The following is a 24,315-nucleotide window of genomic DNA, read 5'->3' on the forward strand; positions in this document are numbered from 1 at the left end:
GCATATGGAAAGCATCACAGAGAAATGCAATCAGAGTTCTGATATAATGTCCATGGAGAAGACTCTTTCTCCATGTAATACTAAATCTCTTTATTCGTAAAACTGGTTTAATCAGGGCTTTCTGCTTATTGTAGTCCAATCATACTATTGATAAAACAACATAAGGCAAATATTTTTTCTTCTTTTCCTACAGATAAAGGAATTGACGCTTCACTTTAAGCAATATTTCCAAAATTAGACTGCTCCTTTGGTAGGGTCGGGATTCGAACCCAATGTGGCCCAACTCTTAAGCCTGTTTTCTTAACACACACAATTCAGAGCCTCTGGTTGACATGATTACCCTGACTCTTGGTCAGAAGGTCATAGACTGTGGACATGGATGCAGAGGGCTTTGATTATCCTGGGGGTCCCCAATCAAGGTTAGGGGACACCTTACTTGTCCCGGGTTGGTCTGGTGAGAATGATGCATTTGGAGGCCTATGACAACTTGAACCAGGGATTTACATGAGACAAAAGGAGAGTTCATATAGAAAAAAAGAAATTTCTCTGTTAAGTAAAGACTCCTATCTATCCTTCATGAGTTACTTTAAATGCCATTTTCTCAGTGAGGATTTCCTCCTACCTCCCAGGCTTGATCAATCACTGTATTATATGCTTTCATCATACCCTCAACCTCTTCGACTTATCACAGTTATAGTTAAGTAATAGTTTAATATTGGTCTTCCTTGCAGACTATAAATTCCTTACCCTTCTGGGCATCCTTTTCTCTAAGTCCACCTTCATCCCAGCCATGTATTTTTTTGCCGTGCCAGGTGACATGAGTGCACCTCTCAAAACAGACAGGACATCCACGTGGAATGAGATAGTCTTGAGCACAGTACTGCATGTAGGAGGGGGCGTAGGTTCCGAGGCTGGGCTGCAGGAGAGGGCTGGATGCAAGGGGTCTAGAGAGAACAAGCCACTATGACAGAGTGTAGAAAGGAAATAGAAGGACACCAAACATAAACATCATATATTTCAAAATTTTGGCCAGAAATTCCAGATGTAGAAAGAAAGAGAAGCATTGTGCAACCTCTTTACCAGCAAGACACACACACACACACACACACACACACACACACACACACACACACACAGAAGGGACTTGAGCTAGTTCTTTCATTATTACCATCAAGTAACATAAGATTTTTCTGGACTGGTTTGAAAACTAAACTGTCATTTGTAATTTAGTTCATATATTTAGTTCAAATAATTTAGTTCAAAATATATACCACATATGAACTTTTAGTAAAATATAATTATCGCTTTGTATTGAAGTGATTTTTTTGGCTCCTTCTAAAGCCAAGTTCATTGTGTGGATGCTAGTACTTACTCAATAAGTAATTGAAAACTGAGAATTAAGTGGTGGAATATAAAGCTCTGAGGAAAAGTTAGGAACACTTATTTCTTCAGTGAATATTTATTAAGCACTTATAAAGACACTGAGCTAGGTGTTGTTTGGATTAAAAAATGGCAAACCTCGTTGGAACTTACAAGCCAGTGAGAGGAGGCAGACGCTTAACAAACACACCACTAACCCGACTGAAGTGAAGTGGAGTGGCAGAAATATATCTCGAGCTTAATGGAGGCCCCCAAAAAGAAAGGGCCAAGTCTCCCATGGGAGATGAACTCACAGCTATAATTGTTAAACCATAAATCTGTGATGCCAAGGAGAGGCTCTTTTTAGAGCAAATATAGACCTAGTTATACTAAAAATGAGGGGAGAGATTGAATTTACACTGTAGCATCAAAAGAGGTAGATAACAGGAAAAAAAAATGGCTTTCATGGAGAGTTAATCCGGAAATTATTTGCTATAAATGCAGTAGAATCTTCTTTCTAAAGAGGGGGGAGAGGGGAGAGGGATCGAAGGAGAAAAGAGGAGAGGGAGAGGGGAGGGTGGAGAGAGAGGATTTTATTAGCTCACTGGGAGGGTTTAACTATATTAACTAAAGTTTTCAAGACTCATTCAACTCATAAAATGCTATTTTTACAAAAACACAATTACTTTAAAAATTGACTCTTAAGTGTGACTACTTAAGCACTCTAAATGCAGAAAATTAGTGCTTATATAATAGTGAATCATAATAGCGTCTCCTAAAGATCAACTCTCTTCTCCAAAGCTTTATAGTTATTATAGAAACTCTTATACAGTACTTCCCCCTTATCCACAGCGCATACCTTTCAAAATCTCCAGTGGATGTTCGAAACCACAGATAGTACTGAACCCTATATATATTATGTTTTTGTCCTATATCTACATACCTATGATAAAGTAATTTATAATTAGGCATAGTAAGAGATTAACAAAAATAACTAATAGTAGAATAACTATAACAATATGCTGTAATAAAAATTATGTGAATTCTCTCTCTCTCCTTCTCTCAAAATATCTTATTGTACTGCATTAACTTTTTCACTTAAAGGAGGTACTTTACATCATCTCTTTGACATGTCCGAATTGCCAGCATCGTTATCCTTGCACTTTGGGTCCATTATTAAGTAAAATAAGGGTGACTTAAATACAGGCCCAAGGATACCACCATAGTCCATCAAGTAACCATGACAACTGCTAAGTGACAAACAGGCAGGAAGACGCTGGACAAAGGAATGACTCATGTTCCGGGTGGGACAGAGCGGGGCAGTGAGAGATTTCATCATGCTACTCAGAACTGCATGCAATGTAAAAAGTTTGGATTTTTAATTTTTGGAATTTTCCATTTAACATTTTGGATCTTGTTTAAGCACAGGTAACTGATACCTTGGAAAGCCAAACCATGAGTAAGGGAAGGGGGTCTACTATACTTAACAAATGTAACTTGTAAGCCATCACAAATAAAAGCAAAACTATTTTCCAACAAAAGAAGCATCAACTCTGCCTGCTACCAACAGAGGACAGTAACCGTTATGTGCCAGCATTTTTGTTTGAATACAGTTTGCCAGTGGCTTTCGCCATTAGTCTAGCATGTATCCACTATGTTTACGGTTAACATGGAGGTACTTTTATGAGCATCTTTTACTCCATTATCTCTAATAAATGCAAAACCGATCAGGCGGTTAAAAGAGCTTGTTTGAAGAAGCACACAATTACAATGAAAACAGTAGAAATTATAGAGAAATTGTAAGAGCATTGTATATGCAGAAGACATTACTGATTGGCTCATAGGAACAAGTCAGTGTGACCAAGCAATGTGTAAAAAGAGCTACCCTAATGAATCAATGATATTCAGCAAAAGATTAGAAAGAATAACTACCAAATTGAAAAAAAGGGAGTTCTTGGCAGATTTGAGAAAAAGGCTAGGAGGTCATCTGAAATTTCCACATGGTAAAAGTAGTAAGCCACTATGGCTTGGAGACAAGCCGTTGACGCCCAGGCCTCCTCAAATCTGCACAGCATGAAAGTCAACGGTGCCATGTCTATTGCAGATGGAACAGCTGTGAATTTCTGCAGGGAGACTCCGTCCCACACATGGGTGCAAGTCTCAGAGCGTGGAACATGAGTTGGAATTCAGCTCTCATTCACTGCTTCAGCTGGGTGACCAACCTGCGTAAACAAATCAATTGCCGGATAACTCCCTATAACACATATGGCAGCCTTCCTGGAGAGGGGATGCCTGCCCAACAGACCTTCCTCCCAGCTAAAACTGATCTGATTTGGAAATAGATGTAAGTAGAACTTATGCTAGTAGAACTTACATTAGAAAATATACCACTCCATACGAATTATATGGAGCGAATGACGCTCGAAAAACAGCAGGAGCAGGAGGGGCGCTCTGATTTCCCCTTTTCTTCCAGAAAACAGAAGATAAACTCCCGTGCGCAGGATATTCTCCGCTACCAGGAGGAAAGAAACATTCTCATCACCAGGGACAAGGAGTTGAAGACAAGAGACTTCTGTGCAAACAGACTTTGTTGAAATAATTCTCATCTTCCTTTAGCCTCTCTGTATAGTTTAGTTGTTTTTCCATGATTGCCTCTCTGTTCAACTTAGTATAAACACACTGGGGTTTTGCCACTTCATCACGTCTTTATTTTGTAGTGAAGATTTCCATGTATATTTAAAAATTAAATTTAGGCTTTTCTCCTGTTAATCTATCTTATGTCTTTAATTGTCAGACCTGCTGAAGACCCTAAAAAGGTAGAGTTAAAGTTTGCCTCTCTTATACTAACAAGGAGGAAAAGACCATCTGATTTTAAAGCTCTTAGAAGAACATCCTGTTGGATGAAAATGCATTGAAGGATCACAGGTATTAACCTCTCTTAGCCATTAGAATCTCTGGGGGGAAAATGACTTCTTACAGGTTTCCAGAATAGGGTTGGTTGTAGGCAAAAATAGGGCCACCAACAATGCTCTCCCCCTATGCTTCTCCCCTAAAAAGTGGAATCTATTTCCTCTCCCTTTGAGTCTGGCCTGGCCTTGTAACTTGCTTTTCTTGCTTTAATGTGTATCCTTGTCAGAATGGAACAGAAATGATATTCTGGGACTTCTGAGCTCAGGACTTAAGAGACTGGCAACTTCTGCTTTCTCCGTCTTGGAGTCAGCCACCAAGTGTAAAGTCTAACTTCACAAAGAACAACACATGGTGAAACAGCCAAGCCAGAGAGGTAGAAGGATCTGTGGAGGAGAACCAAGGCACCCCAACCGATGCTTCAGTCCCCCCGGCCAATGAATGCAATCACTCAGATGACCCCAGGCGAGACCATCAGGAAAACCACCCAGTCAACTCACATCATGAGACATAACAAATTGCTTTTAAGTCTCTTAGTTTCAGGGACATTTGCTGTGCAGAGCTTAACCAGATTGTGGAAGTGGAGGAGCTTCTGTAATAACGGGTATGTGAGACCGAAAACGAAAACAGTCATCTCCGTGAGATTTCACGGGCAGCAAAGTGAGCGACAGGTCAGCAAAAATCCAAATGTGAAGTAACAAAAGTAAAAATAAACACTTCTAGTAGAACGTGGGCTACATTGTTACTGGAGGGACAGGCAGATGACCACGGATAGAAGCTGTTGGAAGGGGATTCCTATGTGTTGTGAGAGATAAGGATAGATCAGTGGTTTTCAAACTATTTTACAATGGAACCCCAATATACAAAATTGATAAAATACTATTTTATTGGTAAATTATTTTTAAGTTTAAAGCATTACTTTCACTTGTTATAAAGGGCCACCCATGAGGTCAATAAAATGCATTTTAATTAAAACAAACTGTCTACGGCCATGCTACCCTAAACAAGCCCAATCCCATCTGATCTCAGCAGCTAAGCAGTGTTGGGCCTGGTCAGTACTTGGATGGGAGGCCACCTGGGAAGACCAGGTGCTGTAGGCATAAAAAATAAAAAAAACAAGAGATTGTAAGCTGACAAGGTCCTCGCAATCTGTGAGGTCAACCAAGGGTTGCCTCACCTAAAAAATAAAAATAAAATAAAATAAAATAAAACTTAAAGCAAACTAAGTGTACTGTCAGCTATATTTATATCCTCACTATCCACTTCATTTCTGTATTTGTTTTGAACACACCATTATCTAGAAAATTCCAATTAACCTAGAAGTCTGCTGAGAGGAACTGAAGTTCAGAGACTCTGCCTCAAGGCTAAGGAAAACATTCAAGACATGGTAGGTGCCTGATTAAAACTTCCTGAACGTGTGAAAGAGGAGTAGGCTGCAGGAAAGGTGTCTTTTTCCAGGAATGGCCACTTCCTGGCAGCCAGCAGTGGTGAAGATGCCTCCAGCTGGAATTGGTCCCAATCTGGTTTTCTTCGCTCATTTGCTTAGTTCTGGAGCTACTTAAGGGAACGTGTGTGTGAGGCATAAGGAGCTCTCAGCCTCTCTCCCTGTTTCTTCACCACTCCTCCCTCCTCCACCCCCATGGAGACCTCATGGTAGTCAGACTTCTTACGTGATGGTTGAAGCGTTCCAGGATGAATATCTCGAAAGAAAGTGGCAGAAGTTTCATGACCATGTCTATCTACTTGTGAAATCACACAGAAACTCTTCTGCCACTTTCTAAAGGCCTGGCCAGGTTCAAGGGGAGGGGTCATATACGTCCCATCTTGATGTGTCCAGGGACTTGTGGACATGTTTAGAACCATCACAAAGATCCTTCCTCTAACGGCAGCATGTGGGCATGCACCCTTTTCTTTTTCTTATTTTTCCCTTCATTCTGCTTCCTGAAATATGGCTTTTACCTTTTTAGGCCACGACACTAGGTTGAGGCCAGGTACTGGAGAGGACTAGGTGGAAGAGTTAGTTCTGCGTCATTGTGGACCAACACGCCAGCCCTTTACCATCTACTTAGAATCTTTTATCTTGTTTAGGAAAATGTTATTTTGAGTTTTCCATCACTCACAGCCAAGCCTAATCCATCCTGATTAACAAGGTCAGCAGGACCACGCAGCGAAAACCCTAAAACATCAGACAATAAGAGTAATCCTATGAAAATGAAGGAAACATATTTCACTAGATTATCATTCTTGAAAATTTAAGGTTATTTTTATGAATAACTTTATAGGAGTATAGAATACAGGAAGAAGTCCTATATTCTAATTTCTATGAATAAGCAAGGAGTCAGCTCTAAAGAATTGGGGTACATCTCCTGGATTTCAACTGTACTCCATCTAGTAGGTATGGGGCGGGGTGCATACCTTGAGGAAGGTGAAGCTGGATGCCTGAAACACACTCTCACCTGGTTTATCTCATTAGATTCTTTGATCAGAACTCTTACAAATTCTCAAATAAGAACTCTGCCATCAAAGCCGAAAATCACCTCTTAACCCAAAACAGTGTTTAGCATCATAAATGAGATTTGGGGCAGATAGTAGGGGCTGCTTAATGTAAGCAATCATTCAAGTGAGGGGATTATATAATGACTCTGTTTAACACAGATGTGAGTAACACAGTATGACCCACTCCCGCCAGGATTAACATTTTCCTACATAAAATACTTATTCAGTCACTTTTTGAGAAATTATTTTACAAGTTGTCTATCCTTTGACCATTTATCGATTGAGGTTTTCTATGTTTCATATCCTTTTGTGTGAGTTCTTTCTAAATCGAGGATTCTAACAGAATTAAATCTGATGCATTTTAATGCCATTATCTATTGTTAGTCATTCTCAGAAAATTATAAATATTCCATGTTAGGTATTGCCAAATGTTAGGCATCATGTTCTACATGAATAATCTCTGCTGATAATTGCTAGTGAGGCTGATAGCTTGCTGACTTGCTGGGGATCATGGAGATTTATTGAATTTGAGCTAATTAAATTGTTGCCTGCTGCTTTTGAAATTCCACCACAGAAACATGCCTGTCATTAGTGCAGCCTTCATGCAAGAGGGTTGAGTTAGACTGAGACATAGATATTTTTTCTAAGTGCTTGCTGGGGGCAGGCCTGGAGAAGTGGGACAGCTTCCAGAAGTTAAGGTCGTGTGTACACGAAACAACAACTTAAACATGAGCACTGTTTTTGGTTTTGAGGGTTTATTTATTTATTTATTTTTAGATTTTAGGACTACATGTTTAAACCTCCTGCATGGCCCTGTCGGAATCTCTCTTTGAATAGGAGTGCTATTTGCTGGTCATTCTGAATTCTCTTACCATATACATTTTAGGGAAAATTCTAAGACCATGTGTTTTGATGCAAGACTGTGAAATCCACGAATCATTTGGGATAATATTATTTTTTTAAAAAGTAGGTTTTTCAATTTAGGAAATGACTGAAGAGGCTTTAAGAGTAGAACCACCCATGATTTGCCGTCACATTAAGTCTATAATATCTCGTCGCATCGAGCTTTAAGGATTAGAAGTGAACAAGAAGTCATGCCGTGGCCTGGAGCCTAACTGCCTTCTGTCACCAACCAGGCCTCTTTGTCAGCTGCATCCTTTAACGTCCCCTGCCTCAGTTTCCTCCTCTGGGAAATGGTGATAGTAATTGTACTATCCTGTAGATGAAGAAACCACATACTCACAGACTTTAAAATAATAAGTCAGTATTGGTTGGTACTGTTTATTTCTATTTTCATCATCATAATTATAGTGATAAAACTCACATTTATGCTGAGCTTTAGCATTTACAAAGGTTTCACATCTGTCACCCCATTTGACCTTAACCAGACGTAATTGTCGTTTATTATTTTTATGATTCCATTTTAGAGGTGAGAAAACTGAGGGTAGAAAGGTTATGATTTTTTTCTCAAAACCAAACAATAATTAAGTGATAAAGCCAAAACTCATATCCACTTCTGCTGAATCCAATCTTCTGCATTTATTTACAATCTCAGTCTGCTATCCTGTGGTATCATATGTAGAACTGGAAGCCATCTCAGAAAACAGTCTGAGCCCTTAATTATATAGATGGGAAAAAATGAGGCCCCAAAAAATGAAGATTTGCCCAAGATCACATAGTACTTTGGAGAAGACCCATACTTCTTGATTACTGTCTAAAAGCCTTTGCCACTACCATTTATCAGATAATAGAAATTCCAGTAAAACACTGAGGAGGTGGTTATAGCATTCCCATACGAAGAATATAAGATTTCCTTTCGGTAACTTGAGAATTTTTAATGTCACTACTTTTCTGCAAGCTAACTGCTGTAGAATTACTATAAAAGGCAAATAACATTCTTTCCATCAATGAGTTATCGTCAGAACCAGAGGGTCCCTCTAACTTTCTCTTTGGAGTCTGGTTTTCTCTCTTAGTAATTTCTCCCTTTCTCATGGGAAACGAAGAGTCCCATGGTAGCTGACCTGCCCCCACTGTGGTTATCCCTAAGTTTCGCGCTGCCGTGAGCCATGAGGTATGGCTAACGCAATGAGGTCAGTTTTCACATGTGGCTTCCGGAAGCAAAGAGGAGCAAAGACGCGTTGTGGCACATTTCACCCTGTAAGCTCAGTGGAGTAAGTGCCTGTGGTTTAGCGGTGGCGGCTGTCTTACGAACCTCACAACACAGCCAAATAAGAGTCTACTTTGTGCAAAGAATACATACCACATTTTGTGTAAAGTCAGCTCTTTATGCGTGGCCCTATGTTATGGGAAATACAGGAAGGAAGTGATTTAAAGATAGGAAATAGTCTCTCACCATGCCTAAATGGGTGATCGAATTGCTCACAGGAATAGGAAACTTTCTGGAAAGGCTTCCACTTCTAGCTCCTCACCAGACCGATGTATCCTCTGACTCAGGGGAAGTGCATTTCTAAAAGGCTACACCTGGCTCTCAAATATGACAGATGTTTCCCACCTCAGGGCCTTCACACACATTCTCTCTTCAACCACGACTCTCCTCCCATGCCTGGCTGCTTCTCATGCTCATCAAGAATGTTTTCCGTGATCACTGAGTCTAAAATAAGTCATTCAGCCCTGTTCTTCTTTATATCCATATCCTTTTTGATTCTTTGATAGCCCCGATAAAAATTTTAAATTACTTATTTTTGTTGCAGTAAATATTCTATCTCTCCAGCTAGACTTCAAGATTTCATGAATCTAGGCAACATTCAACTCTCAAATTCAGTGCCTAGAAGATGCTCAGTAAACAACTGTTGAATGGAAATATTTGGTTTGGTCAATTACATGGATAATTAAGGTCATTACTAAGAAATTAAATTTAAGCAAAACATTTAGAAGAAAATTTGAACAAAATAAAATTAAGGCATGACAATAAAACAACACATGATGGTTTTAAACCAGAAAATTCATTTATTAACATTTGTCCTAGTAGTATAATTCCAATATCAGAAGTAGCCTAACCTTTGAAGGCAACATCATAAAACTGGTTTAAAACAATTCCATGTGCAATGATAGCTCTGAATTCCTCCCATTCCCACCAGGTTGGGGAAGAGGAACCTGGTTTGTGGTGTTTTTTTTTGTCATCTCCCATCACCCTCAATTTTTGTTGAATTATTTAGCTAGTAGATATCTGCAATGCATGTGCTCGCCTATCCTCTCCCCAGTTGCCACAAACACATACTGCACCACTCTGCTCTACCTTCAAGTTTCTGCCCATTCCTTCTGTAACAGTTCAGCTATCTCCCCAAGTCATGGCTTAGAGATTTTACAATAAATTCTAAGCTACTTTTCAAGGTATTTTTCTCAGGCAAAACCAGTTCCATCCCTACAAGAAATTCTGGTGCTATTAAAATAATGTATTATTTCACCTTGCTTATTAAGTAAGGTTCACTTGATTATGAATAATAGAATCTGAATGAAGCTAAGGTAAGCAGGTTAAGGAATTTGTTGTAAGGATACTGTGGTTTCTAATAGAACTCAAGGAAGAACTGAATGATCGGGCCTTGGGGCAGCGCCTCACAGTAAAAACACACAGTCTGAGGATCACAGATGATTTCCACCGAAGAGGAAATCCTGCGAGCTGGCCCCAAGAATGTTCGTGTAGCCGCTTAGTGCAGACGATCTGGGCCCACTTTCTCCAAGAGATAATAGTTCATGTGGGTCATTGACTACAGAACACAGTATGCAAAGCACCTTTACATACAACCATTTTCAATTAAAAAAAAAAAAGTCATTGTTTTACTTTAAAAAGAACAAACAAGCTCTTCTTATCATCCTGCAATGGCCCTTTGAAATCCCCAAGGCACCTTCCCTCATCCCCAGCTCATAATGGCTCGTATACTTGTGTTCCTTTTCTATCTCTGAACCTCTCCCACATGTGGGGTCTCTGACTTTCTCATATATGCAGGTTTCCCATGCCTATGTATATATTAAATGTGGTTATTTCCTCTTGTTAAAAAAAAAAAAAGACCACCTACTCCTTTACCATTCAAGTGAGATATGGATAAGAGAGAGAAGAAATAATTCATTTTGAAACTAATGTTAGAAATTATATATAGACCTTTGAAGTGATCATCTTAAGAATAAATATTGAAGTGATCAATATTTATTCTAACACTGTTGTCATTAGTAGCATTTTTTGTGTACCCTTTATACATCCCTGTGAGATATGTAATAAATATTTAACTCCTAAAATATATACGATATAGTTATCATTTTCATCAACTTATAGATAAGAGAATTGAGGCTTAGAAAAGTTAAATAACTCATCTAAGATTTCACATCTAGCAAATATTAGTAAAAATATTCATTCATCTTTTAGGTTTCAAAGATTATGGTTAAAAAGTATTCCCCTTCTAATATGGAGAATGTTTTTCTAAACTAGAAGAAAACTGGTGTTAAAAAACACTATGGCCTAATCTAATATATATATAATATGTATTATATATATCACTTTTTCCTTTGTCCAAACGAGAGAAGTCTTTAAGAACGTGGATCTGTCCAATTCCCTCTGAAGCTGAGTTGACGGCCCCTATTTCCATCTTCAGGTGAGGCAGCACCACCTAGTGGCGAAAAAAGACAGACCTAGTGAGTGATTTTCTTCATTGAACAACTAACCCATTTTTAAGGGTGACAGAAATTAATTTGGCGCTTCCAATTAAAATTAAAATGACCAAATATTTTTAATTCTCTTACTTTAAAAATTTGCACTAAAATAGAGGTAGTAAAAAAAATTATATTAACCCACAGAGACAGAGAACTGGAGACGAGCCCATGGGGTACAAAAGACTTCAACAAATACTTAGAAGACAAAAAGATGACCGAAAGTGGTGACTTAACGGAACAAAAAAAGTTTATGTTTCCCTTTCCATCATGTTTAACTCCTAGCATTTATTTTATCAATAAGCAATAAAGTTTGAAGCAGAGATGGATTTATGCATTTCTTTGCATTTATGGGATAAATCAAACATTTATTATGCTCATTAATGCAGTAACGTTGATGAAATTTCACAGAGTATTTGAATCATTTCTTATCTAGTAGATTGGCAGGACCACCACAGGTAAATTATTTTGTGCTCAAAAGGAAGAAGCATATCCATCATCCTTAGTAGTTACTGTAGTTTATAGAGAAGAATTCTAGGCTTTTGCTTATGCTGTTCCCACTGCCTAGAGTTCATTCCCTCTCTTCTTCATCTGATTAAACACTATTTATCTTTAAGACAGCCTGGTGTCCCTCCCTCCAGGAACTAGCATAATACCCCATTGTCACCCAACCCTCATTTGGATTAAGTGACCATCTTTAAAGTGCACATAATACCCCAATTGTATGCCAATCACCACACTTGGCCCTGGTTTTTAATCACCTGTTTCTCATCTTTGCCTACTATGAGATCTCCTGAAGGCAGGGACTTGGTGTTATTTTTGTTGCCAAGCCTCTGGCAGGACATTCTAGTTGTTTATTTCATGAATGAATACAGAGAAGTAACTGTGGGTTCACAGCAGACCTAAAGGAACACTTAGAGAGGCTCTATAGCCAGAGCTCCCCTAGCCTGCAGTGATCTCTCAGGTTGTGGGGCCAAGGACAGGCTTGAATTTAAGACGTAACAGAATCACAGTGGATTACAGAAATGTCAGTGACACACTCACTATCTCTAAGAGACATAAAGAACAATATAACATGGTGATAGATTGCTGAGGGAGTATCTTCTGGTTATCTTCCTTAGCCTAAAATCATGATCTAGTCAATAGTGTAGTAAAGAGGAGAACTGTATATATTGATTGACTAGCTTACAGAGATGCATGTGTCTTTAGGACCAGAGACCTGTTAAAGTGCTATTTGACAGTTGACTCTCTCTGACTTTTCATACTTTAACACCAGTGGCAACAAAGTCTCAACCAAATGGAGGATCAACTAGTAAAAGATTCTGTTGAGGGTAAAAATGTGCTACACATAGTCTTTAAGAGGTACCATTTTAATAGACAGTATGAAGTTTGTGCTTTGATAATTTATTCATATGTTAGTATCGATCATTATAAATTTTGGATCGTTGGAAGCTCTTGGGTGAAATTTTAGATTTATTAATTGAGGCTTATTTCTACAACTGAGGAAATGTGGCAGATGGTGCTTCCTACTGCATTGGGATTTTTTTTCTATTTTTTACTAGTATAAAGAAACCTCCAGTAAGCCTCTTCTGTCTAAAAACATGTCCAAACGGTGAACAAAACACTTATATCTAGTGTTCGATAATTGGAATGGTAGGGAGGATTGGTAAAGAAATTTCACTTTTTGCTTTTTGTATGTCTATGTCATTTAATTTTCTTTTAAAATGTGTATTTTTCTTATAATTATATTAAAACAAACCACCAAAACAGTCATCTACATCTACATGGTGAGCAGTTAGCTTAACTCTCACATTTTAGAGTTTGGGCAGTATTCTTCACTGCATTTGCAAATATTTTTGGTTACCCATGGAGACCAGAAGTAAATCTGAACCTAGGTATTTACAAGTAAGTCCTCCTATTTCCTCCCAGGACTGTGCAGGAAAATAAGCTAGAATGAGACATTGCTACAAGCTTGACATTTCAACCTGCAGTTGACTTCTCTAGCCACCAGGTGACGCTGTGTGTCTCTACCAGGAAAGACAGCTCTCAGTAACAATAATCCAGTAGAATTTTTTAGTAATCTGGGACATTTGACAAATCACTGGATTAATGGAGAAATTATGGAGAAATGGAGTATAGGTGTTTTGTGACACAAGTTTATGAGCAGATCAGAAACTGTTAGTTTCTAAAGAGCTGATATCAGTATTTCAAATACCTGTCCTAGTGCTGGGCACAAGGAAAACGTTCATATTTTTGGAACCAGATATCTAACTGTGAAAATAGTATTTTCTTGGTTAAAGATCTGGAGTTTTTCCATTTGTAATTTTTAACCTTCATATATTGTCACCAATATGGTGTAGAAGTAGCACAAGAATCTATAAAATTAAGAGTGAAAATAATTTAAAGATAATTTGTCCCAGGAAATACATAGATACCTTTGACTTCATAAAATTTGTTTCCCTGTCAACTTTACTGAGCTTTTAATTTTGAAAACTGAACCAAGTTAGTGCTAACACGAAATCATTTGTTCATATTTATATCGATAGGCAGTGTTTCTACAGGTATGTCTTAAGTAACTACTATACATATGAGGTGCTAAAATCATTCAGATATTTTGACTTGGGATAGGAGGATGGCTTTTCTTATCCGTGACTGACATTTACCAGCTGATCTAAATGGATTTATGAATAGATGATTTTGAAGACAAAGGCATGATTATTTTGAGTCTCATCTGCTGATTTGTCCCTAATTCCCTTCCTTTCTTTATTTTTGGCAACTTTACCTCTGCCTACAAATTCTCCAACTCTAGAATTAATTATAACAGATGAGTTACTAGAATGAATTATAATCTAAACAAGAAATTTCTCAGCCCCACTTCTTCATGGCCTTTGAATCATAATCCTTGTCAATCCAAAATGAACACTATATTAATTTTCTGAGGCTGCCGTAATAAAGTACCACAAACTGGGTGGCTTTAAGCGATATATATTTATTCTGTCACAATGCTGGAGACTTGACGTCCAAAATCAAGATGTCTCCAAGGTCATGCACCCTCCAAAACCTTTAGGGAAAATTCTTCCTTGCTTCTTCCAGCTTCTGGTACCCTCAAGCATTCCTTGGCTTGTAGACATATCAAATCCCTGCCTCCATCACCACATGGCTGTCTTCTGTGTGTTTTTGTGCTTCACATGGCACTCTCCTCTCTGTATGTCCCTCTTCTCTTAAAAAGACAACAGTCATATTGGAGTAAGGGCTCACTTTACTCGTGTGTCTTCATCTTACCTAATTACACCTGCACAATTGGTCCTATTTTCAGGTTAGGTCACATTCTGAGGTTTCGGTTAGGACTTCAACATGTTTTGGGGGGGACACAATGCAACCCACAAATTACTTAGTGTTTCAGTTTCCTGATCTGTGCAAAAATACCTACTTTACAGATCTGTGCAAAAATACCTACTTTACAGGGTTTTTCTGAAGTACTTAACCATATTTTGAAATTAAGCCTATATTCTTTTCAATATCTTAAATTGTGACCAAAAAAAATTCTTTAAAGATTCATTGAATTTTGATGAACAGCCAAAAGCTATTTGGAGGCAGGTCTCCAAGAGAGCTCATTTACTAACCCAGGTCAGAAATGTCTTCCCTATTTAAAAACAAACAAACAAACAACAACAACAAAAACATTTTTCAAATGTTGGCATTTAAACATTGGCTTAGGAAGAAAGTTCGTATCATTAAGTTAGTCATCTCATTGCAGGGATGTCAACTGAGTTATTGCTATTTTGTTTGTCCTCAGCCCACTGTGTAAGTTTGCCTTATTGTTTCCCTTTAAATAGATGAATTTTGTCCCTAAGAAAGCGAGATTATTTGTTCTGAGCTCTGTGAGTATTACTTTTACTATGTTCCTTCTCTTCTACTCTCAAGAAACAGCCATTACATGGACATTAAACTTTGAATCTATCTTCCATGTCTCAATTTTTTTCCTCATATTTTGACTTTATTGATCTCTGCCGTGTGGTCTGGAAAGCGCCACCCCACTCAACCCTCCAACTCATTCAGTCATTCATTCTCCTGTATAGCTTATCTACTTAACTTTTATGATTCATTCATTGATTCAACAGACTTTTACTGAATGCTTCTATGGTGTCAGGGATCATTTGAAGAATATTTTTTAGATTCCCAGATCTTTTTTAAAATTGCACATTCTCAATCTAAGGATATTGAGTTTGTTGTCTTAGTGTTTTTCCTCAGTTTTTTACCATTTGATTGTTTACTCATCTCTGTCATTTGGGATCCTTGTTCATTCATTTGGGGTTGCTCATTCAATCCCGTTGGTGAGGTTACACTGGAACACACAGCCACACGAGCAAGCTCAGTAGCTTGCTGTCTGCGCACAAAGACTCTCCATCCTACTGTAGCTAGTTGAGGTTTCATGGATCTTCCTTGGCCTGATGCCCACATTCAGTGCTTTGGCCAGAACTGCTGCGGCTGCTGCCTGCTGCCCAGCACAAGTTGGGAGTAGCGCCAAATGACCCAGCGCTGTCGAAGGTAGTAGATTCTCCAAGGAATCTGCTCGTCTAGTTTGCAGCTACCCTGTAAACCCCCATTTCTGTAAAGCTATGTTCTCCTCTGGTCTATATCAGATCCCATTTCCAAATCTCAGAAATTCCTCAAAAGCATTGGTCAATTGATGAACTTTTGGTTTCACAATGCCATTAGGTTTCATTTTCTTTACTGTCGTTTTTCAGATTTGGGAAGGGAAGGCAAAGGTCTTTGCAGTCTAAACATCTTTATCCGATTTCTCTTAACTGGCATTTATTTCAGTTCTGTTCAGTGGTCAGCCTATATCTTGGAGCTTAAACACAGGTCATAATACTCAGGGAAGGGTTTACCTATTTAATTCAGTTATCTCTCGTGAGTGCCATAAGCCAAGTCCAAGAAAAGTGCTTTGGAGTTCAGAGTTCTGTCTGAGTGAAGGCATCCAAGTTGGACCTTGAAGAACAAGAAGAACCAGACATGTATAGGCAGATGTTTAAGAAGAGTGACAAGTAGATACTTTGGTCTGAAATGTTGAATTCACGACAGAACTTAGTCACTTAAAGTGATAAGGGAAAAAAATCTATTTTCTGTATTTGGCATATATATATATATATATATATATATATATATATATATATATATATATCTGTATTTTCTGTATTTGGCATATATATATATATGCCAAAGAATCTGACAGATATATATATATACACGCACGCTATATGAAAATTGCAGTAAGAAAAATTTTCAGATAAAAAAAATCTATAGACAGTGCCTGAGATCATCTATCACAAAATAATTAAGGTCAAATGATAAAACACATGAATTCCCGTTAGTATGTGTGTCTATATATAGAGACCGCTTAATGCCCACTTGTGTGTGCATGTGTGTGTGCACGCACATGCATACCCATGCATATTATGGATGTAGATTAAGCACCAGGTAACTCCTACTGTCATTTGATACATATTTTGAGAGCTGTTAAACTCTTCATTTATCCAGATAGTATTTAACAGAAATTTTTTTTTTTATTACAAGAAAGTGTAATCTAATGCTTCGGAAACTATTGATAAGGTACTTTTGGGGAATAACCCATTCTTTAGAAAATGTTTTCTGCAGAACTAATGAACAGGTTCTCAATTAGGATAATTGAGGGGGCAAAGGGCAGTCCTCTAGGCAGTCTTTTCTGAATATATTTTTATTAAAACATTCAGTATTAATAGATGATTTATTTATATTTGGACAATCCTACCTGGGAAATTGAGGACCAACATGGTCAAGTCTGTTTAACCAGGAGGAGTCCCCAGTGGGGGTAGCGTGGAAGAATTTTTTATCCTAAAGGGACATGGATTTTTAAAAGGTTGAAAAATGGTGCTTTAGAGGACAGTTCTAGGGCTTTAAGCCTCAAGACACTGCATTGTTTGGTCAAAACCTGACCCATTGTCTGATCTCCAAAGCTAAGCAGGGTTGGGCCTGGTTAGTACTTGGATGGGAGACCACCTAGAAAGACCAGGTGCTATAGGTGTTTTTTTTTTTTTAAACTGACCAAAAAAAGTATTTTGAAAGCTAAAGTTCATGTCTCATAGCACAAGAACGTAAGCAAAAATGCCATCTGTTCTTTACTAAATGCATTTTGATTCCTCCACTGAATTTTTTTACACTGATCTAAAATTTAAGAAAGAAAATATTATGAATTCAGCTTTTATTCAAAATTAAATAAGCAAAAGCAAAATTTTTAGGAAACTTTTACAAATTACTTACATAAAAGAAAGTTAATAGGGACAGTCACAAGTTAGCAACAAATAATTACAAAAGTATCTAGGGCAGCATGAATATAAACCATGTCACAGCATGGTGATCTAATTGTGATAAGAATAAGGCATAACTTACATTTGCACCAAGACCAGAATTAAAAAATAAAACATACTTTAAAAGCTTAGTTCTATATTAAGCTTCTCTTCCCTCAGATCCTTAATGGTTTAAACTATGTAATTTTTAAAAACAAACACATCATGTCAAACTATAAATTACATAGATAGGCAGTTAATGTGAAAAGCCCCCTAAAATGTACAAACTAACTGGTACTGAATTGAGTTCTCCATTTACCTTTATGTACAATTAAATGTAAACCATATTTTCACAGTTTTAAGTGTTTTATGAATAGATGCACAGTACCATATCAGGTTTGCAATTGTTCCTGAAAACTGGCTCTAGGTTCTGCATCCAATGCCCGTTGGCCACTGGGATGCACATATTTACATAAATAAGAAATCATGTCATAGTCAATGGTCAAGACAGTTCAGCAAGAGCAGGATTTCCAACAAAGAGTGATGATACTCAATACCATAGTTTACATACTTGTGCAAACATAAGCATTAGGACAGAGAAATCTGAGGCAAATTCAATTTGCAAAATCTGGTATCGCTACTGTTGTAAACTTGGGCAATAAATGACCCTCGGCAAGTTCTGCTCTCTATGGCTTTTTGTTTTTCTTTTAAAGTTTTAAAGCCAGAGAAAATGCACGCATACTACCCACACATGCGCGCGCACACACACAGTCCACACACATACACAGAGTTCTAGTTTCATTTTAGAACACGGTACATAGTGCAACTTCATCACGACGTAGAGGTTTAACACACATTCGCAGCGTGTTTTTCTGTGCAAGTTCTTAGTGGTCTAGATCCTAGTTGAAGGTATTCATTTGCAGAACCACATGATTCCGGAGGTTGAAGGAGGAAAAAAAAAAATAAAACAACAGTTTCATTACATTTCTCAAACCAGCACTGGATGTGCAAAGGCAGCAGACAACCTGGCCATGAACACAGCCAGATTAGGGTAACTTTAAAGGAAGGTCCAAGCGGTTGATTATTTAGATTGGTCTCTAGAAAAATAGGTCAGTATATGCTGTATCTTTGTTAACCGTTCTTTCAAAGACTTCATTGACAAAACAGACAGCTGATATCGGGGATCTACAGGAAGTACTGCAAGAAGCCACCAACACCACGCAGGTCCATTAGGGGTCGCCTAAAAATAATCAACATGTTATAGTGTTAATAAAAGAAATATTTATGTAATAACGACAGTAACAAACCACCAACAAGCCAGTCATTATTGAGCACTTTCTCGTATCAAGTCCTATCTCAAATTCCTTAAACAACCACGTAAAGAATACTATTTCTATGTCCATATAAAATGCGGAAACTGAAGCTCAGAAATGTGATATAAATTGTCCAAAATCTCTCAGCTCATATGGGGTAGAGCCAAGATTCAAATCCAGACCTGACTCCACAGCCAACACTCATTCCTCTGCACTGCACTGCCTTAAAGCCGAGTTTCTCAACCTCAGGCTATTAGCATCTGGAGAACTGTCCTGTGTGGTGCAGCACGTTTAGCAGCACCTCTGACCTATATCTGCTAGATGCCAGCAGCACCTCCCCACTTGTGACAGTCAAAAATGTCTCCAGATATTGCCAAATGTCCTATGGGGATAAAACTGTTCTTAGTTGAGAACTACTTTCTTAAAATATATAACTAAAACATTAAGAAAAGTTCATTCATATTTTAAAATTTCTTTAAAGAATTGTAGAATCCCAGAAAAGATATAAGAAAAGGGTCGCAGCTTCTAGTTTCATTTAAGATATACATATATTCCCAGCAAAGAAGTCCCTCTGATGTTGCAAGGGCTGACTACTGGCTATTGCAAGAACTATGAATTTACATAAAAGAATTTTTAAGTCACCTTTACTACACATTGAATTTTTCTATTGAACCTGAAACATGAAGTTTCAGAATGACAAAAAGAGTTATGACATCAGTGTTGATCTCAATATGCTCCTCTTAGAATCAAACTAGATTTCTCTATTTGCGTACTGTCTGTTCTCAATTCAGCATCACGACCGCCTCCTTCTGCATTTCAGAGACATCAGAAATTACATTTCCCAGAATTCCTTTCCCCATCGGGTTCCAGGTTAGACTTGACCAATGAGAGGCCACTCTTATGAGATGTGGAAGTTGGAAGAGAGAAAGCCATTATTCTCTGGAGACTGCTGTCAAGTGTGGGAAGATATGAAATTTACAAAAACTTTCCAGGGAACTTTTGAACACCACCTGCTCCACTGCTGCAGAAGAGATACTGGTGAGACTTCCCTGGGACTCCTAAGAATGACAGCAGCTTCCCTGCAAGCCCCTGAGCAGCACAGCACTTCGCTATGGTAGGCAGAGATCGGTGGCGAGTCCCTGAGCTGTCCTCCTCCAGCTCTCCCAATGCCTGTGTCAGCTCTGCACCCTGCAGTGAGCGCTCCGTCCCCAGAACACATACAGTGGCTTCTACGGCTTTCTTGGCTGAATCCTGACTTATAAAATACAACTGACAGAAAGTAGTGGCAGAGGACGGGATGATAAAAAGTGAGGGTGGTGACAGTGATGGGGGACTAATGTTGAATTTTTCTACAAGTTGGTTTGTTAACATTTAAAATTTCCTTATTCAATTTTGTACTTATTAAAAGCTATTTCTATCAAGGTTTAATCAGATTCAGGTAGCCAGGATCAAACACATGGCAACTGATAACATGCTAGACACAGAATAAGTACTCAAGATGGTCTGATGTTGAAATTTCAAGTTCACATAAAAGATTCAGTTGGGATTTGGACAGACTTACACCAATCTTTGAAAACTGGAATGAGAGGCAGTGCGTTTCACAGTGAAATCTTATCTCTCCATCTTCATATACTTATTTATAGCCATTCCTTTATGAAATCTATTACCTTCTGACCACACACATTTTATTCAATTCAATTCAAAATGCTTATCCCTAAAAGCTAGTGCATTGATGAGTCTAAAGTAAGATTTTCCAGAATAAGGACTCTTCTTTTATGCTTCTTACAGTGGCTACTACACAGATCTGCTTACACAGAAAGTGCCTGCTATATATTAATTAGTTTAAGTTTAATGTAAAACCTAAGTACCTGGGCAAGATCATAAGAACAGTTTCATGAGGAGTGAAGTATTAAACATGAAGGGACAAAATGAATTGAAGTAGCAGGGTAAAAGTTGGGAAAACAAGGAGAGGTGAGAAAAGACAGAAAATGCTACATCTCTTAACTGTCAAAGAATAACAGCGACAGCTAACTGGCTTAAATGTACAGTTGTCTCACAGTCACAATTTATTGGGTGGTACCATGCCCCATTTTTAATTCCTTAATCCCTCTATCTGAAAATGCTTCAGTTAAGGGCTTTCTCCTTCTCTGGCACTAACTCCTATAGGCTTCTCAGCTGACACCTATTTCCATCCCCTTCCTATATAAAATGTAGTGGATACCACTGAGCTCTAGAGAATATGGTTAAATGATTCTAAAGACGGGGACAAAGGAAATGCTGTGCAAAAGGCCAACAAAAAAAGTGAGACTTTCGAAAACAATATCAAAGCCATCATACCTGAAGGTTTTCTTCCCTCCCGGGCATTGATCCAAAGTGCTGAAGAATTTGGCTTCGAAATCTGTCTCTTAAATTCTGAAACCAGCTGCAGGCTTGAGAGTATACCAAATCATGAAGCTGTTTGAGATTCTCTATCTCACCTTCTTTCTCAACCTAGAAATATGACAGTTAGTAAGACTTCTGTGTCTAATCTTCCCTGTCTAATATCACCAACCCTACAGAAATGGAAAAAAAAAAAATAGGGAATACCTATTTCAGTGCTGGATCAGAGGGTATTATTGTTATGCAGCATATATCATATATTTCTGCCTCACATTATGCCAATGGGCCAGACTAAAGAACGGCAGCAAGGCCTGACCTCCACCTGGCCTTACTGAGTTAGCAACGCAATATTGCAGAACCCTACTAACAGCCCCCAAATAGGAGGGGTAAGATTAAGAGTGAGTTCTTGAACAAAGGTCTACAAGAATTTGGAATTCCTTTTGCCTTTATGGATCAGTGGCTTTTGAAAGCAGTGGAACAAAAAAGTGGAAGAAAATGGTTGTTCCTACAATAAAAGGAAAGACTGGGAGAGGGAGTTTACGGTGCAAATGACATGACAGAAAGCATAACAGGATGGAAGACAAGCATAATTATATCTCTTACAAGGGAACTGGGTCAAAAAACAAAAACAAAAAAATGCAACAAATAACTTAGCATATAAAGTCAGTATATCAAATGATAGAGAATAAATTATGCAATGATGGACTTCTGCTCTAAAGGCCCAAGGCTGTGGCTATCTCCATTATCCCTCTGTACGCCCTTCAGACTACTAGATCATAGAATTGCAAATGCAAGACAAAATGCATCAGCCTTCCAGCCTGAGCTCCAGAGGAGTAGTCTCAGAGAGTGCAGGTGGGAAGATAGTACATAACTCATCCGTCCCATCTTGATTTCTTTAACACGCACTTATATCCCACTCACGACCTGCCAGGGAGTGCTCTGTTCCATATACATTAATGCATCTGAACAAATACCAGGCCTGACTCAGCCTTTCACACTTCAAGGATGACTCAACATGAAAACAACAAAGGGACTCTGAAAACACTCTTAAATATTAAAGGTGAGTCTACAGCACATAGGAGACAAAAGAACATACTTTTTATTTCTGAAAGATTTGAAATGAAACAAAACTAAAGTTTAAAAGGCATCTGCTTTTTGTACAACAATGTGAATGCACTTACTGTCACTGAACTGTACACTTAAAAATGGTTAAAATTCAATCAACTGCTACTGTTAAGTACCTATCATGTGAATGCACACATATATTCTAGGCACTGTGGTGGCTGCTGAGCCTGAAGAAATGAAGAGGATCTAGGTTCTGGTCTCCCAAGTTCTCCTGGAACTTAGGATGATTAAGAGTGAGGTAAGAAAAAGGTAACCTGGATCTTATTTGTGTAAGTACGGATGAGAGTCTCTGACAGGAACAACTGTTTTATGTGCCGCGCAAATAATGACCTGGATGCCTGCACAATGCTTAGGACAAAGTATACCAAAGTGTGCTGGGAAAGAGTATTTTGTAATACCTTAACGTCTTCCAGATATTCAATGTCTGCAGTGCAATATCCATCTTTCATTCCTCTTTTTAAAACCCTAAACCGCTTTCCTCCAACTGTATCAACCACAGACCTTCCATCCGGTAAGAAATGTACATTTCTAATTTGTAACATACAACCATAATCTGCAAAACTAAAAGAAAAACTAATTAATATAGAAGTTCGAGCAACAAGTTCTCGACGATATTCAAAGAAAGTTCTAATATAAATAAAAATATTAAATATTTAAGTTAAACAAAAAGCTTACCTATTTTGTGTATCACTGACACACATTCCAAACTGTTTAGTTCCAGTCTGTATACTTCTTCGAATCATCAATCTATATCTTGGCTCAAATACATGAAGAGGGCAAGGCACAGTGGGGTAGGCCATAGTGCAAACAAATATTGGAACATTCTTGGTCAAGCTAAAGAAGAGAAAAATTTCATTATTTTATATCAGAACATACGATCAAAATGACTGAAGCTTGCAACAGTAATAAATTAATATAAAACAAAAAGAAATTAGCTCTAAATAAGGTGACTTTTATTCTTGGCAAGAACAAAACTTGGCATTCCCTTCATTAAGCTCACACTGATACAATATTAACACTAAAAATCTGCTTGTGATCCTTTTATCTATACAAGTCAATTTGAATTTGAGATATAACGGGTTATCATATAGAGTTAAGAATCTTTATGAATCAAAAAGCAACTGATTATAACTACTATTTTATATTAAAAATCTGCTTAAAATATCTGTAACATGACAGAGCTAATATCTTTTATCCATACAATACTCTTAATTACTCTTAGATAATAAGAAAAAATGAGCTCCCACGAAAGACAAAAAGCAAATCATTAAAAATTCTTTAATGCATTAAAGAATTTAAAAATATTAAAAAATATTTTTGAATTATCAAAAACAGATAATTCAATAACATTTTTTCCAGATAATTAAAATGATACATTTCTCATTGCAAGATTGGCAGAAAATAAGGATACAGGCAATGCTCAGCTTTGGCAAGGGTATGGGGAAAACTGGCAGTGCAGGGGGCAGTTTGAAACAGTACAACATGCTGAAGAGAATGTGGTTACATACATCAAAACTTTAAAAAATATTCATATCCTCTGAACCCATAGGCTTTTTTTTTTCCCACAAGTACCATAAGAATGTTCGATGAAGCACTGTGTGTACAGTAGCCAAAACTTAAGCAAAAAGAGAGGACTAATAAATTATGACATAATTATAAAATGGGATACTAAATTTAAAAGTCTAATGTGAAAAGGAGGTTTAGAATAATGTGAATAAAATGATCTCATCTATGTTTAAAACGTACATGTA

The 24,315-nt window shown here is 37.8% G+C and overlaps 1 protein-coding gene and 1 pseudogene across 1 annotated transcript in view; one reads left to right on the plus strand and one right to left on the minus strand.

The window, feature by feature from the left end:
* The first annotated feature begins 5,247 nt into the window (after positions 1-5,247).
* Positions 5,248-5,366, plus strand: LOC120589106 (uncharacterized; annotated as a pseudogene).
* A 12,279-nt stretch (positions 5,367-17,645) lies between these two features.
* Positions 17,646-24,315, minus strand: part of LONRF1 (LON peptidase N-terminal domain and ring finger 1) — a 28,781-nt gene continuing 22,111 nt past the window's right edge. Inside the window, exons 9-12 of the mRNA XM_039846487.1 lie at positions 23,240-23,398; positions 22,963-23,125; positions 21,398-21,550; positions 17,646-18,987 (exon numbers count right to left, since the gene is read on the minus strand). Of these exons, the coding sequence (XP_039702421.1) occupies positions 18,829-18,987; positions 21,398-21,550; positions 22,963-23,125; positions 23,240-23,398 (634 nt within the window). The 3' untranslated portion in view covers positions 17,646-18,828. The remainder of the gene's footprint in view (positions 18,988-21,397; positions 21,551-22,962; positions 23,126-23,239; positions 23,399-24,315) is intronic.

The sequence above is a fragment of the Pteropus medius genome, unplaced genomic scaffold (genome assembly GCF_902729225.1).
Source record: "Pteropus medius unplaced genomic scaffold, Ma_sr-lr_union100, whole genome shotgun sequence".
Classification (NCBI taxonomy): domain Eukaryota; kingdom Metazoa; phylum Chordata; class Mammalia; order Chiroptera; family Pteropodidae; genus Pteropus; species Pteropus medius.